The sequence below is a fragment of the Manacus vitellinus genome, unplaced genomic scaffold (genome assembly GCF_001715985.3).
Source record: "Manacus vitellinus isolate BGI_N305 unplaced genomic scaffold, ASM171598v3 scaffold_4_pilon, whole genome shotgun sequence".
Lineage (NCBI taxonomy): Eukaryota > Metazoa > Chordata > Aves > Passeriformes > Pipridae > Manacus > Manacus vitellinus.
The window spans coordinates 11,943,160-11,961,631 of record NW_021940604.1 but is presented as its reverse complement, the minus strand read 5'-3'; the positions used below and the strand labels follow the sequence as shown (position 1 = coordinate 11,961,631).

Here is an 18,472-nt window from a genome sequence, read left to right as displayed (position 1 = left end):
GTGACCAGGAACATCAGCAACAATGTCTGGAGTTCAGGATCTACCTTCATTTTTTTCAGTGCTTTTGTAATTATTTCATGCTAATGTACTCCCATCTAAAATGGTCTTTCAAGAACACTGTGAAGCGGAATTGAAATAATGCCTGTTCTTCTAATGTGGGCATAGAACACACTAAATACACATTGGTTAAGTGCACAATAACTGATCATGCGGTCAAATATTACAGCTCAGCCAAGGCGAAGTCATTAAATCAAGCTACAATCACTTTATATTTATATCCTAAAGTGTCCCTGGTAACTCCCTGAAACCCCAAAGGTTGAATGTTCCTCTAAAGAATACCAGTCACTTATTAAGTTATGAAAATGAGGCACAGTTCTGCAGTAAACTGCAGCTACACAAACACCATAAACCCAACCCACTTACATGAAGAAAGTTTGGTTTTTTTAAGAGGACAGGTCATTAGTACAGGAAGCTAACTCAGAAGCTAACATGGAAGCAATGTACACAACACATCACTGACTAGTCAACACAAACAAGTTGCTGATACTCCAGGGGTTACTCACAATCAACCACTGACCTGGGTTTATTCTGAGCCCTAACGGGAGTGCAGCCTCCAGCACAGCAGTTTTATAGATTTGATAGAGGGTTCTCTGTATAGTCAGACTGCTATGCAATCTCCTCCTCTCCTGTCCACAAGGAGAAAAGATCCAACAGAACTGAGCAGGAACAGGTACTTTAAGTACCCTAGAGAGACTGAAATATAACTCTCTAGAGATAGGAAGGAGCATGAGGACCCTGGCCATATCCCTTCTCCCCTGCTGAAAAAATGCAGGCTGTTTTGCAAAAGTCATCTTGTCAAGGTGAGTCCATTTATACTTGCTCCATCAGCAAAAGCAAGAGTTGCAGTAAAAATTGTGCATGTCTTCCCTGGACACCTTGTTATTTGTAAATTGTGGTTTTACAATTGTTATTTAAACTGCTTCCAAACTAAGACGGCTTAATTTACAAAGGTCTTTCTTCCCCACCCTGCCCAGACTAGTTAACTAAGGTAATGCAATACAGTGTAGGTCAAGGAAAAAATCTACCTTTTCTGCACATAATAACACAAGAAGTGTGCTGGGGTGTACATGAAAGATCCATTTTTCACTCCATTCTCCTGCTAGCATAAATAAATCCCCGTCCCTCTTGCTGAATATCATCCAAATCAGACACTGTTTCATATGTAATTTTCCATAGAACCAAAATATTTTAACAAACAGGACAAACCACAGAAAAATATTAACAAACTCCAGATTCACAAACAAATCTGTGAGGTAAACTACCTTATATATATGTGCTACTTTACATAGAAGAAAGCCTTAGTAACTGCATGCAAATGATTCAGGTTTGAAGTTTTCAGAATTTTTTTATTTCTAAAAGAACTACGGACTTCATAACTTCACCTCATTGCAGAAAGACAAGCATTTACAAAGACCCAAAATAGATGAATTTCTCCTCAATTCCTCCGCCTTGAAAAAGTCCACAAAATGGAGGACCATAATGGGAGCTTAAAATCCCTAAATAACCAGCCTTTTCCAGGTTTTACAGAAACTTCACTTCAAATCCAAGAAACCTTTCTGACAAAAGCAACAATAATACAGAATTCATTCCATAAAGTTAAATCTGATTAACTGCAGCGAATTGGAAATTTCTAACAATATCATCATTAGAAGTCTCAACCAGCTCTATTTTAAGCCTATTTGCTTTAAAACCACACCTGTACAAAACCACACTTTATGTAACAGAATTCTGTTTTCATATAGGCTCTGACTTTAACACCTCAGTGATTTCATTTATTTTCCATGTGCCCCTCTGTGTTCTTTAGCTAAGAGTAATCATGCCAACCTGCTGGTGACAGACACAGTTTTTAATTAATGTTTCAGCCTGTTTTAGCTGAACGTTTTAGCTACTTACTGGACTTAAACGACAGCAAAAAGGCATCTCTCAAAATTCTTAATTTTTTCCAGGGTTTAATCTATGTTTAGGATTTTCTACAGTTATATAAAGTGAATGGGAAAGTCATATGATTGATCTAATTCTACTTCAATTTTAACAACATTCAGTGAAAACACTGGCTTATACAAAACTTGAGATGCAACAGAAATTGAACAAAATTGTTGTCACAGGACAAGTATCACATGACAGAGGGATCTCTGCTGGCTTAAGTTGGCCTTCTGGGAATGTGCTCTATATGAATTGGTGTTTGTGCTACCTCAACAAATAGCAAAGAAAGTCAGTAGAAAGCAAAAGTTCTTATAAGAAAGAATCTCTCAAAGTCAGACTCCCTCTGGCCATATGTGGATTGTGGCTATTGAATTTTATTTAATTTTTATTATCTTGCAGTATTCAGAACATGTTTTTCCAGCTGGGCTGATTATCAGTGTGCATGAACAGGTCAAATATTCTATCACTGACTTTGCCAATACTGAGCAAGGTCTTACTTGCTTTGCAACTACCTCTGCACAAAATCCTGACGCGACCTGGAAGAGTTGGGAAGTGAAGTGAAGGAATATGAATGCATCACTTCAGCTAGCGTAGCTTCTCCAACTGTTTGATTACTGTTTGCAAACCGGAAATGTTTTAGAACTCAAAGACTGAGTGTATTTTACAATTGTTAGTCTTTGTTCTGTGTTCCCAAGCAAAAGGTAGCATTCTAAACTGCTTCTAAAGCAACAGCTTCCAAAGCCCAGCTTAAGATGCCAGTGAAGACTTGACAGTTATATATCTGGGCTGCATCCTTGCTTTTCTTTGGGGGTTGCTCTGAGTGACATATTTGGTAGCTACAAATAAAATATTAAAAGCTAAGCAAACCAAAGGCATACTAATCTGCTTCCTCAATGACCCACACATGGGAGAATGATTTAAGAATTATGTGGGGGGAAGAAAAAGCATGTCTGGCTATTTCTTGCACAGTTCCTGTCAGACACATAAGTCAAATCTTTCCAGCTGAGCAGAAGAGGCACCTATTCCTCTAACCATATCCTTCCTACATTTATAACTGTGGAGTTCTTCTCCCTGTAGAGGGATGCAACTCCCATTTTGCTCCCTCTTGGGAACATCTTTTTAAATAAAATGCTTTCCCTCTTTTTGCCACACACAGAGAATCAATTTTTTAAAATGCAGAAAACAGTCAATTTCAAGGAAATGCTCCCCTTCATCTTCAGTTGTAAGAAGTCTGAAAGCAACATATTTTAAAGACTTTAAATTATACTTTTTGTTCGTTTTGCTTAATCCACTTTCACCTTTCCACTTGTTGAAAGAGATTACATTTATACAATTGTATGCCCTTCAAGAAGAGGAGGTAAAAAAAAAAAAAGAAAAAAACCCCAATCACATGAAATATTTCAAGGAAATACTGAAAGAAGGCATTGAGATTTATCTCAAGAGCAGCTGCCATTAAGCTGCCACATAAGTGAGACTGCAATCTAGGAAACCCAGTTCTAGAACTACTGCTCCTTCAGTAAACACTGATTAAACCACCTTGATAATAGGTTCTCCATCTGCAAAGCCCAGACACGTTGGAGCTTTACACCCCATAGGTATTCTTCCATATATTCTCTTCTCCATACTCCTGTTCTTCATATCCAGAAAGCTGGGGAAAAACCTCAACCACCTTTAAATGCACTGGACTTCTGAAATATGAAATGTAGGTCATCTAGATTTTATAATAGGCCTGGAATGAGAATTACAGTTACTTTGGACTCAATTCCAGACAGATAGACTTTGAAACCTTAATTATCAGTTGTGTTCTCTAAGACAAATTTAGGAGCTGCCCAAGTCTAGTTCATTATATGCTTCTTTGGTTTTATTACTTAAATCTGAAATTTCCCTAGCTGTTTGTAGATCTGTTTCTCATCACTGTTAAGAACCTGAAACCAAACCAGTGAGACATGGCTTGCCGGCATCGCTGACCTCTCTGACATTCAGCACACAATGCTGCAGCTCATTCAAGCACATGTGATTCAGGCTCCCCATGTGTTACAGCACTTCTCAGAGTCACAGCCTGCAGGCTTCTTCCCATTTGACCTGGAACTTCCTGCAGCTCACACTTTCCAACAGAAAGCTGGACAGGTATTACACATGGGAACAAAAGAGCTAGAAAAGTGTACATAAGCCCTTAGAGAACTCAGTCCAGGAAACGTGTTCTCGATGTTCATAGGATCCAGATCCTCATAAAATCTAACAGAGAATGGACTACAAGAGTAACTGAGTGGTTACAGTTCAATCAGGTCTACAGAAAAGTAAGGGATGGAATCCAGCTGTGTAGTTACCAGAACCATAAAAGTGCTTGGCTGGAGCTTTTGAAGGCAAATCTCCTGTTTCTACCTAAGCCAGGTAGCAGTGGGGCTAAGAGACATTTGGACTTGGAATGGCAGATGCATCTGCCTATTGCTCAGACATTAGCTGTCTAAATTTCAAAATGCAAAAGACAGCAGGATTGCATGTCTTTCTGGCATTTCTCCTTCTATCTAAGCCTGAGCAGCTTGCTTTTAGTATGCCTTGTTTGTCACAAGGGGAGAAGACACACACTAGAAGGAAGAGAAGAGATGGAAAAGAAAGGATGAGATTAAGGAATTGCTGCATCCAGTATACAATGGTTAATTATGTTCAGCAACTGTCTTCACAATGTTCCAGTTTCAATCACTGATTTGACTTCATGTTTTCACCTGACAAACAAAACTTTTTTGCATCTTGGAGCCTCAGTGTCTGCCACAGGTTGGCAGTTGCCTCTGGAGGACCAACTTAGATGCCAAGAGACTGAAAGAATTCACTGAGCAGACTTTAAGAAATCAAGCATAAGGACTTTTAGAGAGCCAGCTTCTTAATCTTATATTGAGAAAATACAATGCTGATCTACAGAAACTTTTCAATAAAGCAAAATTGCAATTTTTGTTCCTGTCTATTAAGATCTTAAGAAATTCTATCTGGAAGAATATAAAAAATGTAGCTGAAAAAATGTGCTAAACTAACTGTGCCACTAACCTGTGCTAAAAATACCAACTCCTTGAACTTGTCTTGCAAAACAAAGATCAACATTTTAATAAAAACTGACATACCCAACTGATCATTATTAATTTGAAGTTTTCATAATAAAACACTTCTTTCTGCATGCACTCTGCATCCCGAACAACATAAAACACATGAGTGCCAAAACTAAGCACATGCTGTTCATGGATACCTCCCTTCTGATGAACAGTATACTTTGCATAATTTGTGAATCAAGTTGTATTTGCCTCACACACACACACACACACACACACGAGGAAGCTGCAAGGCCACAGCTTCTGTCCCTGCTAAACAATTAAAGCTTCAGCAAATACTTAATGCAGTCCTTGCTCAGCGAACATGTCAACCAATCTTTAGGTGCCATATAACTGGCCAGGACAAAAGTGGTGAATATAGAGTGACACTATACTTCCCCATGGCAGATCACTCTTAACCACATATACGAAGGACTGACCATGCTGCGTGGGGTGCCACAAACGTGCCAAATGAGCGGGCAGAGTCAGAGTGAACTCCCATGAATGAATCTGAGAAACTCACCTTGAATGGGGGCACTACTAAAGTTTTATAAAAAAATGCATAAATGCAACTTACAGCACTGCGTGATCTTCTGGATGTTAGAAGTTATGCGTTGGGCTAGTTGATTAGGATCCCCAAAACCCGGTCCGTACGACATGGCTGAGTAGAGTTGCTGTAAAGATCATCCACAATGGGAAACAGTCAGACAGTCTCTACCTATAAAAAACAATACTTTTGATCATTGGCTTATAAAGGTCTTCACCATCTTAAAGAAGAATACATAGGAAAAGATTAAAGAAAACTCTATATACTAATGCTTAGTCTCTCCAAAAACACAGTACTTCAAGGACAGAATTTAAGGGAACACTTTCTTTAAAAAGTAACAAATAAGAATATGACGTCCTTTTTGAATTTCCTACAATAGCTCTTACTATTGAGATTCTTAGTAATACACACAGCTTAAGATCTGCAATTACTCTACAAGAGCCACATCACAGAAACTACATCCTTTGTCAGACTTCTTACATATTTTCCCCACTGTAATCAAAGAAAGAGTATACATTTTCATTTGTTGCCATTCCAGAAGAAAACTGATGTTTAATCTGAAAATGCCAAATCCTCTAAAGAATTATGTCCCAAACTAATCATATTGTTATTTCCATACCCTGTATCACCCATCCCAGCCACGCCAGGCAGGCAGCAGTCCCCCAGCCCCGGCGGCCGCCGGCCACGCCGGGCAGGCTCCCGGTGGCCGCCTCGGAGGAGGGGAGTAGAGAGGAGGAACTCTGGAGCACACAGAGGTTTGCCAGTCCAATTTAGGGGAGGGGGAGGGGGTCTAGTGGGCCATGGGGTCTCAGTGGGGTGGAAGCCTGTGTACCCCTATGAGGTTGCGAGCTATGCTGGCGATGGTACATGCTGTCGGTAGGGTCTCCCATGCCAGACAGGTCAAAACCAAAGGGTCAGACATAATATGTCCATCGGCAGGATGGGCTCACTAGCCTTCTGGTAACCCTCCTAGGAGAAGGACAACTCTAATTTCCAAACCCGGGCAGATGGAGCTCACTTAGCCCTGTAAGGCCATCCATCTAAGAGAAGGTCACTCTAATTAAACTTGCGTCCTGAGGACCTCACTGCCACCGTCCAAGCTCGGTCGGCCCTGGCAGATGAACCTTAGGATTAAAGGGTGGGTTCAGTTCCACCCATACTGCGTCTCACCTAAAAAATCCATTGTGCAGGCTCGAAGGTTTTACCCACATTTGTAAAGCCCTGCAGCGACGGGCGAGGGTTGAAACGGCAGGTGAAAGGTGCACTGGGAGCCGCAGATCCAACCCTGCATGCAGGCGGTTCAGGATATTGGTCGTCAGAGACTGACTGAAGATGACAGTCTCTTTGGGCAGCACCCTGAATGTCCAAGTAGCCTTTTCAAGAACAGCACTGCTTGCTCCACTCGGAGAGGGGTCTAGAAAAGGTGGCCTAAACAAAGCTCATCTCCCCCTTCACCCGGTTGGTTAACCGCAGACCAACAGGCATCTTCTTCCAATGTGGTCACACAAAGATCAAAAGACAAAGGCATGCACCTGCCTCCAAAGGTGTACCTAAATTAACTCTAGCATGCTGGAACATCAGAACCATGCTCGATTCTGCGGATAGGGGACATCCTGAGCATCGTTCTGCCCTAATTGCCCATGAACTGTCACATCTCAACATCGACATTGCTGGTCTCAGTGAAGTTTGCCTTCATGAGGAAGGCAGCCCTAGAGAACATGGTGCCGGTTACACACTCTTTTGGTCAGGTAAGCCCAGAACCAACTCTAGGCATCTCTCAGGAGTTGGCTTCATGATCAAAAACTCTACATTGTTCCTAAACTCAAAAATCTGCCGACAGGTCTTTCTGACCGCATTATCTCCCTATGCCTTCCACTCCACATTGTAACAAACGTGGGTAGTGCCCTTCTCAAATCTTCGTTCGCGAAGACTAGCCATGATGATGAAGATCACCTATCCCACCAATACAATCCAGTCTATATAACCACTAGGAAAAAAACCCATCAGATATCACACAAGATATCAGAATGAAGAAGGCACTTTATTTCCTCTTAAGATCAATAATTTGTATCAACTTCAGCTTTAGTTGTAACCCAGTGTCACCTAAGTCTTATGAATTACCACTTTATCCTGTTTCATCTGGTGTATTTCTCAATATGAATTCATTTTTCAACAACTTGGGTATTCAAATGCATTTTTAGAGGTGCTTTTTCCTCCATACAGACCAAAGTTCAGCACAAGCTCATATGCTCATATCCTAAATCTAAATTAACAATACATGGATTACAATACCCATGCAAATCAAAACTGGCAGTTTATCTGTTCTGCAGTGAGAATGCAGACTAATCAAGCATAAATGCATCCAACACAATCCCACAATTTCATCCAGGCTGTGCTCTCCTGCACATCACCTTCATGGGTTCAACATTTTAACTTCACCACTTTCCCACATTTCCAGTGTTCAACCCAAACCATGTGCCTTCCAAGCAATATCCTGTTCTCCTGGCCTATCAGCTTCTGGTTAACAGACACTGCTAAAACTCAGTTTCAAGGAGAGAGAAAAAGAAAGTACATTAAATAAGTAAAAAGAAGGAAATGAAAAAGCCAGCTGATTTGTCAAGTATGATAACAGCTGTGCTACAATTTGTGAACCCAAGTCCTTACAAACTTTTTTTTTAGTACAAACAATTAACACTCCCTGTTGCCAAATATTTTCTTTCACCTTTTGAAATGCCTGTAGTAATACAGGCAGCAACGCCCTGGTTGTTTTTGTATCTCTATGATATGAAATGACCTTTAGTGGAGTCAGGACACTGTATGGGTCCCGTCATTGTATATACCCAAAACTTCACCAGGGGTGTAACTACAAAGGTCAGGCCCACCCCTGCTGCCCTGCAGGAGACACTACCTATGCCAGATGAACAAGCTGCTGCTACTCTGGAGACAAACCCTGCATGACTTTGAAATGAATGCTCCACTAGGGTCCCAAGCCCTGCCTGGAGTCTTTAGGCCCTGAGGTATCCCCTAGAAATGAACAACCTGATTGCAGATGAGGTGACAGGGAATGTATTTGCACTCTTCTACTTACTTGCTGCACAATTGCCCTCTAGTCATGCCAGCCCTCTGCAGTATCGTTTCCTTTGTCTGTACCACATGCAGATTCAAGTTATTTTGACTGAAGTCAGTCAGCCAGACAGCCTAAATATCACTTATCTGGACCAAGGCTGGCATAACAACCCTTGATCTTTTTGGAAACCCTAGGCAACCCTGCATTGAATTTGGATTGTAAGGCCAAAGCCATGCAAACTTTAAAGGTGAACAAACAGCTCTATACCCTACTGTATTGACTAAGTAAGGAAATCTACCAATTTAGTGGAAAATACAATCATAGGCATAACATCCAAAGAAACTTCCTAAACACTTAGTTTGAAAAAGATTTCTCAGAACTGCTGACAGATTGGGGTTTTTTTGAAGTTATGACTATTCCTAGACACCTTAGTAGCATGCTAGCTACAAGGCTAGCACTGACTAAAAATACTTTTTAGTTAAATATTACAGTTAATGTCAAAAGTCAATGTTAAAAGTTAAACGTATGTTTGAAGTTAAAATGTCACAAAAGACCAAATTACCTTGTGTAGAACTAACATAGTCTTTCATGATTGTTTTTTTTCTTTCATATTTGTATTCACAAACAGCTCCTGTAACACTGTTCTCAGGAGCATCATTACAATTAAGAGATATACACTGACTGTTTCATCCAGTTCTTGACAAAAGCAGTGACTGCTTTTCATTGTCTTGCAAACTTCTACAACTGACCAAAAGTATCTTTAAACAAGTTACACTGCACTATACTGACAAATGTACAGATTGTACAATACATAAGACTTTGAATTTTTCAACTTTCTAGCTATATAGGTAGCCAAACACAACACATAATGAGAGGATGTTCAGATGATAGATTGCAAAGTCCACAGGATACAGTTCAGCTTTTCATCTGCAAATCTAGATCTCTCTGATTGTTGATACAATTCTTTGTATCAGCTCACATACCTGAACTGAGATTTATAGTAAATTTGTAGGACAGCAATGTAAATTCACAGTTGGTTTACTCCATGCAGATTCTTCCACTAGCAATGCTATTGATGAGTATTCTAATAAAACAGGTTGGTGACAGAGTAAGCTACTGGTCTGGGGAACAGACAGAAAGAGATGTAAGGGGTCAGCCATCAGCTCTTATCACCTCTCAGTCTTCACCACACTTTAGCATTCTAGTTTTCACAGCAACATGGGCATCTGAACTGAACAAACACCCTATTTCAACCCACACACCCTTCACCTGTTAGTGTTTCCTCTGAAAACACAGATAGATAGGCCCTCAGGAAGTCAACTGGTGTTTTTGCTAATGTCTTTGACCCAGACAAAGTCAGGGTTTCAACCACCAGGAAACAAACCAGGCATGCACCAAGCATTTCCTTCCATCCAAGGGGATAGGAGCATTCATCAAGGTTCTGAATTTCCATAGAAATTACTCCTTTTCACTTCCACAGCATTTAACTGCTCTGTTGTGATATATTTTGGCATTACTGGCTGCATAACTTATAAATTGGGGAAGTTAAAAATCTGCTGCAGTTGAGGAAATTACAGTCTGTGTTCAAACTGGAACAGAGCTCCATCTATGGTAGTCTTCAGTTCCCCTAAAAGTTTCAGTCAGGTGTGAGCTTCTGATTGTACCTTTTATGTTCCGCTCAGTATCTCTGTCTTTGGGAGTATACCTAGTGGCAACTCAGCTTGCCAAGCTACTGAAGAAAGTCGAAGGAACCGAGTCCACTGTCACAAATGAAATGAAAAATCAGGACATTTCATCAACACTCTCTGAAGCAGGACCTCGCTGCACGTATTTGAGGTTTAAAGAATTCAAAGGACTTCTACATATTTTTCATAATTTTTGCACTAACTGGTTCCTCCACTGTCACTCTATACCAGAGCAAAAATGAACCTTAGTATCAACATATTTTCTAGAAAGGTGTTCGTCAGGCATGGGAAAAGATCCATTTTTCCATAGGTTATGAATGTAGAGACAAGAAACTGGGAACTCCAAAACCAAGCAGTTCCCCAGTGTCATTCTTGAAAGCTCCATCAGGACAAAAGGATATGATGTGTCAGATCTCACAGCAGTCACCTAAATATCTTCAAGGTTCCAGTCAGCTACAGTTAAGTACCTAATTTATCTTGTATTTTCTCATTTAGATATTTTAAAAGTCTTCCTTCTCCCATAAATCTAGACCATACACATTAGGATAAGAACCCTTAAGCAATAGCTTTACTGTTTGAGGAATGTTTCAGCATCAGGACCTAGAAATGATTACATGGAACCTTAACTTTCAGAAAGCAAAAAAAAAAATACATGCTACATTCCATAGAACGCTTGGAAATTTAAATCTGATCTGAATTTACATCTGATTTTATGCCCTTAATTATCCAGAGACAAGTCATGGGGCTTTCTTTATGTGATTTTTTTTTCCTAAATAAAGGTCACAGTAACAAAGCTTCCTGCCAACAATAAGACTTCCCTTGTAAACTGCTTCCCCCTCACAAAAAAAAAAAAAAAGTTTAAAATCCTTCAAGCAGGGTGAAAACACAAGTAAAAGTGATGAACTAAAAATTTCAGCCAGTCACAATGTTAGTTACAGAAAATATAAGGATGTCCTGCTACAGCACCTCAGGGATTCTCATAACTGACTCATAGCAACTGACTTAGTGAGATACAGGTGAGTATTAAATCTGTCACTGTTTTCTCTAGTGGGTATGAGGGAGGTCAGAGTTTTTTTCTGGACTTATCTCTTTTTTCTTTAAACTTGAGCTAAAATATTTACTAGACAGATATCATATTTTCCACTATGTGTTTTTACAGGTCTTAATGTACTGAAATCTTGGTCCACAAAGGCAGGCTGTAGGCCCCTATAATAAAAAAAACAACTGTGGAGCATAACAAACATGCAAACAAAATTAAATCCTTCTGGTCTTCTTGAAAGAAAAGTTTTCAGATTTATTTTTTTTTTGTGATCTAGTGTCAGGTGAAGTCAAACTTAAATCCATATAGGAAAGGAAACAGTTCATTTAAAATTTTATTTCTCCTGCAGCAACACTTACATAAAAGATGTCAAAAGATAATTTTCTATCCACTCTGACCAATTCCCTCAGCCTTGCAACACTAGTGATGCTGGAACCTAACAAAACCAAGTTTACATTGTCTAACAGCTATAAGTACTTCTTTTTTTTTTCTTTTTTTTCTTTCCTGTTTTCTTTTTTCCTGGAAAGAATTATTAGATTGTGCCACTGGTCAGTGTTTTAGTCATTTTTCCTAGAAAAGATTCCATTGAACAAAGGTGCAATTTAAAGCAGTGGCATTTAAACTGCCCAGCATGAAAAACTAAATTACAGAAGCCTAAAATACTACTAGGTCTAATGCATCACCAATGCTTAGCATATACAGATAAAAAAAAATAAAATGTTTGTAATTGTCTGATTCATCCACACTGATATTTATAATGAAGTAGGTAAGAATCACATGCTTTCACAAGCCTAAAAGAACATTTTAGTTCTTGGTAAAATGCCTTAAGAGAATCATGTTTCCTAGGAGTGCACGAAGTGTTTAAAGGCCTGATGATGAAGCAGGAATAGGAAAATGAACACTAGGGACTGGAACTATTGGGGAAGATAGGGAACAGGAGGTCTGAAAATGGACCTGAAATGACAGTTTCAAAGTGCCTAGTTTCTTGTGCTACTGACAGACAAACATCATTTCATGTGAAAATGAAGATGGATTAGAAGCACAGCACACCTGGCATGCTAGATAGTCTAACTCAAATCTCCCTAATGGTAGTTTGTTCACATTGAACCAAGTGCTCAGATCAAGCGCACCAAGGGAGAAATTACCTTTGCACAAAATCTCACTGCAATGGATGTCGAGTCTCTCTGAGGCCCACCAGGATGCTAATAACTACATATAGCTCATGGTCTCTTTTTTCCTCCTCCCACAAGAGTTTCAGTTCAGTGTAAGTCACCAAGAAGAGTGCCACTTAATATTCTGCCATAAGACTACAAAAGACATCTTCATGAAGGGAACACAAACACAGTTTATAACAACACCACCATTTAGCATCACTTTCTTCTAATTTTAAGATATTTTAACTTTTTTTTTGTCCCCTTTCTTTTCTGTTAACAGTATTTGCACAAACTGCAAGCTCTGAGCAGAAGGGCTGCACTGCCGGCAGAGCACAAGACTGGATAATGACGCGTCAGGAGCGCTCCTCTCGCCCGTGGCACAGCCCTCTGCCTTTGCAAGGCTTGTTCGTCAGTGGAGGGGGTCACAACACATGAGCACCTTGCTTCTGGCAAAGTATTCCTGCGATTGTATCACTGGGCTTCTTCAATTTAAGATGCAGTGCCTCGCATGGCACGGACAGTGGAGCGAAACCTTCCATTTAATTGCAGAGTTTGCAGAAGTGCCCATCCCTGATGCAGCGGAGAGTGATTCACCAGGAAAGTAGCGATAACATCGGCCCAGGAGCCCGGCGCGCCAGGCCCGGGGTCGGTATTTACATCGGTGACTTTTATAATCTCCCTTCCTCCCGCTGACATGCTCACCTCGGACCTGGAACAGCACGGGGAGCGCTTCCACACGGCGGAGGCGCGTCCTCCCCTACAGTTCCACACAAGCTGCTGTAAAACACCCGCTGTAGGCCCCAACTCCCTTCTCAGAGCATCGCGGCCAGCGCCCAGTCCAAAGCCTCGGTACCGGGGATGTCCCGGGAGGGTGCAGGGGAAAGGGGATGGTGCTGTCACGACCCACATCGCTCCAACACTGCCCCCGCCGAGGCCCCGGCCCCGCCACCCCGTCACCCAGTCCCGCCCGCGGCCGCCCCGCTCGCCCCAGGGCCGGGCACAGGGGGGCGGCCCCGAACCCAGCGAGGGCCCGAGGGGCGCTGCGGCCTTCCCGCCGCCCTCTCACGGGCTCCCCGTGCCTGGCAGCCCCTTCCCCGTCGGCTGGACACCGCCCCGGTCACCCCTTCCCCGGCCGGGAGGGGGACAGCAAACACCCCCCGCACCCCCCTGAGGGGCTCCGGCTGCTCTTAACCCGGCCCCGGCGAACCCGCTCGCAGGGGCGCGGCGGGGGCGGTGGCGGCTGCAGGGCGTGGAGGGGCGGTAGGACCGGCCCGGCCCGGCCCGCCCGCGCCGTGACGGCGGCGGCGAAGGGAGGTGCGGCCGCTGCCCGGCCGGTGCCGGAGCAGGGCGGGCCGGGGCAGGAGCGGGCGTGGCGCCGCTCGGGCTTCCGAGGGGACCCCGCTGCTGCAGGGCCCGGGGACATCGGGGGGAGAAGGGCAGCCCTGTGCGAGTGGAAAAAATGGGGATAGGGAGTGGGGAGAGTGTAATGTAGGGAATAGATACTGTTGCATCCGGAAGTAGGGGTAAACATGAACAAGGAAACGATACTGCGGAGAAAAATACGAAGTTGCTACGTTAAGACCCTGCTTTGCAGCTCCGCCTTCAGCTTGGGTCATTTCTTCTCCAAATGGGAATGGACACTTCAAAGAAAGTGAGTGGGAAACTGTAGATCTATTTAAAGGTGCCTTTAAATGCAGAGGTACGTGACATACAGCTGAGAGAGGGGGCAAGTGATGCCAGGAACACGAGGAATGAAGGGTGCGTTCACACGGCTGCCAGGACTGGGCTCGGGAGGAGGAAGAGGAGGAGGAGGAGGAGGAGGAGGAGGAGGAGGAGGCCACGCGTGGCTGTGAGGGCAGTAGCCCCGGCACCAGGGCTCCTCCTGACCCAGCCGCCTGAGCAGGAGAGGCAGGTGAGCCCCGAGGCTCACCTCAACCTGCACGGCAGCTGAGGCGCTTCCTCATACTCCCCACTTCTTCAAAGCGAAAATGTCGGGGCCAAATGCTCCCTAGAGCCCCGGGGCTGGGCTGCTTCATCTGGAGGATATCCCCGTGCACATTAAATACACAGCAAACATCCCACGGCACCCGGTTGCTGGGAATGCTGCCGCCTCTGCAGAGCCTAGCCTCACCTAGGGAAGAGCTGCAGAATTTGAGAAGTGCAAGTTTGTTTCTGCTTCATCATAGATCTTGGTGATTGCTAAGATTTAGAAATAGCTGGAGCAGTGAAAACTTAATAGGCATCCTAATCAAATAATAATAGAAAAGTCCATTAAACTACCGACACAATGGAGCGAAGTTAAAGATCTGAAAAAACAAGACTACCCTTTACATGGTTCTCAATGGGTCTGCAAGCATGCTGAAAGGAGAGACAACCTAACCTGCAAGACTCGGATGCCTACAAATAGTTCTTATGTTAACCGATGCTTGGAAATGTCATTTTCTCACTTTCATGAATTAAAGTTACTAGGGAAAAAAACATTCTGATATGCCTTTTTGTTGCAGGAGTGCTGTACACGTGGTCAATCTACTTTTAATAGGTTATCAGCAATGATTTTAGCATTACTATCTGGACAGGTGTTTTCCCCATGCTGTTGACACACCAAAGCTGATCCAAGATGATCCCACTAGATGGTGCACTAATGAGAGTATAATGCAAGTCCCTTCCAAATTAAGGCCTCATCTTGATTATTGTCCTAAATGTTTGTCATAAAACTTCATTGATTGAACCGGATCACTCTTGTTTTATAAAACTTCAGCTGAGATTACTGTCAACTTCTTTCCAGAGAACAGTACATCTTTTATATATGATTTCAAAAACGTATGTCCTATTCTAGAAGTGACCCCTCATCAGTGAGAATACTTTATCTACAGATCACCACTTGGGTATTTTTTTTAGGCTTGGAAGTAATACACAATCATTACTGATCAATGTTCATTCTCATTCTATAGAAAGGAGGTATCCAAATGCTTTCCTAACAATGCTGGGTGTTTTATGAAGAAAATGCTGGTCCTCACCTGCAGTTAACTCACTTATCATCAGCATCCACCTTTTATTATTAAATAAGTAAAAATCTTTGTGATATGATTATTTAAAGCAACCAGTTACAGCAATGATGTTACAACCTGGGAGGGAAAGATGGATTATAAAACAAACTTTTCATTGAAATGTTATTTGTACTGTAAAAATACTTAAATAGCTTTTCAATATAATAATAAAATAATTATGAAAGTTACTAGACCGTTAATCAGATACTGCTAAGAACATGGTATGCCCTCAGAAGATTTTTGTTAACTCCTATAGGAAAGCCATTGACTGGGAGAACATGCCCTGTTTCACACTTCTAAATAAAACAGGAAAATTCCTCCAATTTCTTCTGCTAGCAATAGTGTATTGACAGGCCTTGTGAAGAAGCCGTCTCTAAGTGTTATCATCAGAGTTCCTGAAAGGGAGTGCTGCTACACCATTTTGTCTCTAAATGCATTTCATTGGCTTCTCTCTTGACTTCCCACACAAGCATTACCTGGGGATTGAGTTCAGAATCATGTATCCATTTATGTTTCCTGTTTCTTATGGAGTATGATCAAATTTCAAACAATTAAATGAAATGGGGAAAGCTCTGGGGAAAAAAAGGGGAAAATGTTGAGACCTTACTATGCACAGTCACCATGGAGGATGCTCTGGATATTTAATGACTGAAGGGCAGAGTGTCTGCCAATTATATTCTAGTAATTGTGTGTAAAACTGAAAAGAAAGGCATGTCACTTCAGCCACGTGCTGTTTGAGAATCCATGCACAGTATGGCATATAATGTCTGAAAGAGCTAGAAGTTAAGCCACACCAGCATGGTGTGATTTTGAAAGAGCACACCTTCCTCCTAGGCCAGTACCCAGATCTGCCCCGCCTTCCTGACTGTATTCCTGCCTCCCACCTCCTTCTCCTGCCCTGGCCCCAAACCAGCAGACACACAGGCCCAGCAGCGTGGGTGGCACAAGCATTGGAGCCACCAGTGACGCAGAAATAAGGCACTCATTTCCGTGCCTGCATGATGCGTGATGAAATGAAGGAGAAGCAGCCCAACCCTGGCCTCATATTCCTGATGAGTGTCCTCTTTTCAAGGTGTGAGCAAGTGCGCAAGTCATTTGTAATTTACCTTATGGGCCAATTTCATTCTCTGCCATCACGTTTCACTTGCACACTTTCAGCTTTAGATAGGAAAAGTAATGTTGCCAGTATTTGGTACTGATGTCAAACCGTCTGGCAGAGCTTCCCAGGTGGTTGTTACTGATGCATTCCACCATCAGCAACAATTCCTCTTATTGTCATCATCTCTGTTTGGTAATTTAATAAAAGCATCCACTCCAGACTCTGAAATGAGATTAGCTTCCTAATACACCTAATGCTGTACGTAATTATGATGGATGATGGTTTTCTAGCCTGAACAATTTTATGGGTTCATTATATTGCAGAATGGCCTGTAAAACCTATTTGTTAAAAAAAAAAAAAAAAAAAAAAACCAAAGGAATGACAATTTGCATGTTATTTAGGCTGGTAGTTGCTCTCCAGTAGCAGTAATTAACATAGTAGCATGTTTTAAATAAACAGAGAAACATTCTGTTCCTGATATTGATAATGTTTCCTCCCTCAAAAAAAATGTTTACTAGCAAACTTATTTTCAAATATTTCTTTGCTTTTCTGTTTAATTTTCAAAGACATATTATACTTTTATAGGCATTAGTGAAATGAGCTGACATTATTGTTTCAAAGCCCAGTCTTTAAGTAGTATTTGCAAATACATAATCCCTCTAACTTCAGCCAGATCATTTTGAAATAATAAACATTTATAAAGTGTATAAAATTAAATGGCAATATTTTATGCAGATAAAGAAATACTAATCTAGAGAAGAAAAAATATTAAAAGTAAGAGAATATATGGATGTTAAGGTCATGACCTAGCTCTGTTAGAATCCAATAGATCTTCATTTGGAAAGTGAGGTCATTGTTAAGCAATTAATATTTTTCACTTTACAGGTCCTCATAATCTTCCTCCTACTCCTAATTTTCAACTCATAATTACCTTAATTGCTTTTTGAAACAATGTGGAATAAAAAAAAAAAACCACACAAAGGGATCTTGACAGAATTTGGCTAGGTAAATGAAAGAGACATCAAAGATAAGGGGACAAGGGGAGTTACAAAGATGAGGTAAACGTTGTTTAAGAATATTTGCAAAATGTAGTGTCAGAAAATTAGGAAAGCAAACTTGGCTACTCCCAGAATTTTAGCAGCTTTTCCTGCTCACTTGTATGCTCTCCCATTGTGACTGTACACATCAGTACTCGGGGTTCTGCTTTTCCCTCTCCATTATTTGCCCTGTTATTTAGCCAAAAAGGAGATCTAGAAACAGTCACAAGATGTTATGGCATAGTTCTTATATAGCAGCATAGACAGTGGTCACCCATTGCAGGAACAAGGTTCGTCCACCTCCATTGAAGAAAAGAAAACAGTGAAGACAGATTATGCAGTGGGACTCAAAAAAAAAGGGGGGGCAATTGAATGTGTTCATGGCATCTACCCTCTGTGATCAGTTGAGGACTGGTAGAAAATATCTCAAAAAACAACTAGAAACTCAGTGGATGTTCCCTTTCTCTATGGATTTGGCTGCAGTGAGTTCAGAGCAGAAGGTGTCAATGGAAGATGTTAAGATGTCGCTAGGATAAGACTCAGTTTGAGACTTGGAGATTTCTACATGGCTAAATGTCAAAAATTCTGTTATGTACCCCACAGATAAGCATCTAGTACCATTTAAGATGCCCAGATGGGTCCCACCTTGCTCTCAGCTATTGCTTCATTGGTGCTCTCTGTGTAGATATCTCAAGTTCCCTATGATACCTTAGGTGGCATTAGGCAAATGATTCATA

General features: G+C 41.7%; 1 protein-coding gene across 3 annotated transcripts in view; it reads right to left on the bottom strand.

The window, feature by feature from the left end:
• The window catches only part of STX7 (syntaxin 7), a 36,307-nt gene extending 22,487 nt beyond the window's left edge, over positions 1-13,820 (bottom strand). For 2 of the 3 annotated variants that reach the window (XR_003916108.1, XM_018078317.1), the window contains exons 1-2: positions 9,658-9,786; positions 5,638-5,778 (exon numbers count right to left, since the gene is read on the bottom strand). Coding sequence is in view for 2 of the 3 variants with exons in the window: in XM_018078317.1 (XP_017933806.1) it covers positions 5,638-5,719 (82 nt within the window). In the remaining variant the exon portion in view is untranslated. Of the gene's footprint in view, positions 1-5,637; positions 5,779-9,657; positions 9,787-13,744 lie in introns of those variants that run through there. The other variant, XM_018078318.1, reaches the window with a different exon arrangement.
• Between the last annotated feature and the right edge of the window lie 4,652 nt (positions 13,821-18,472).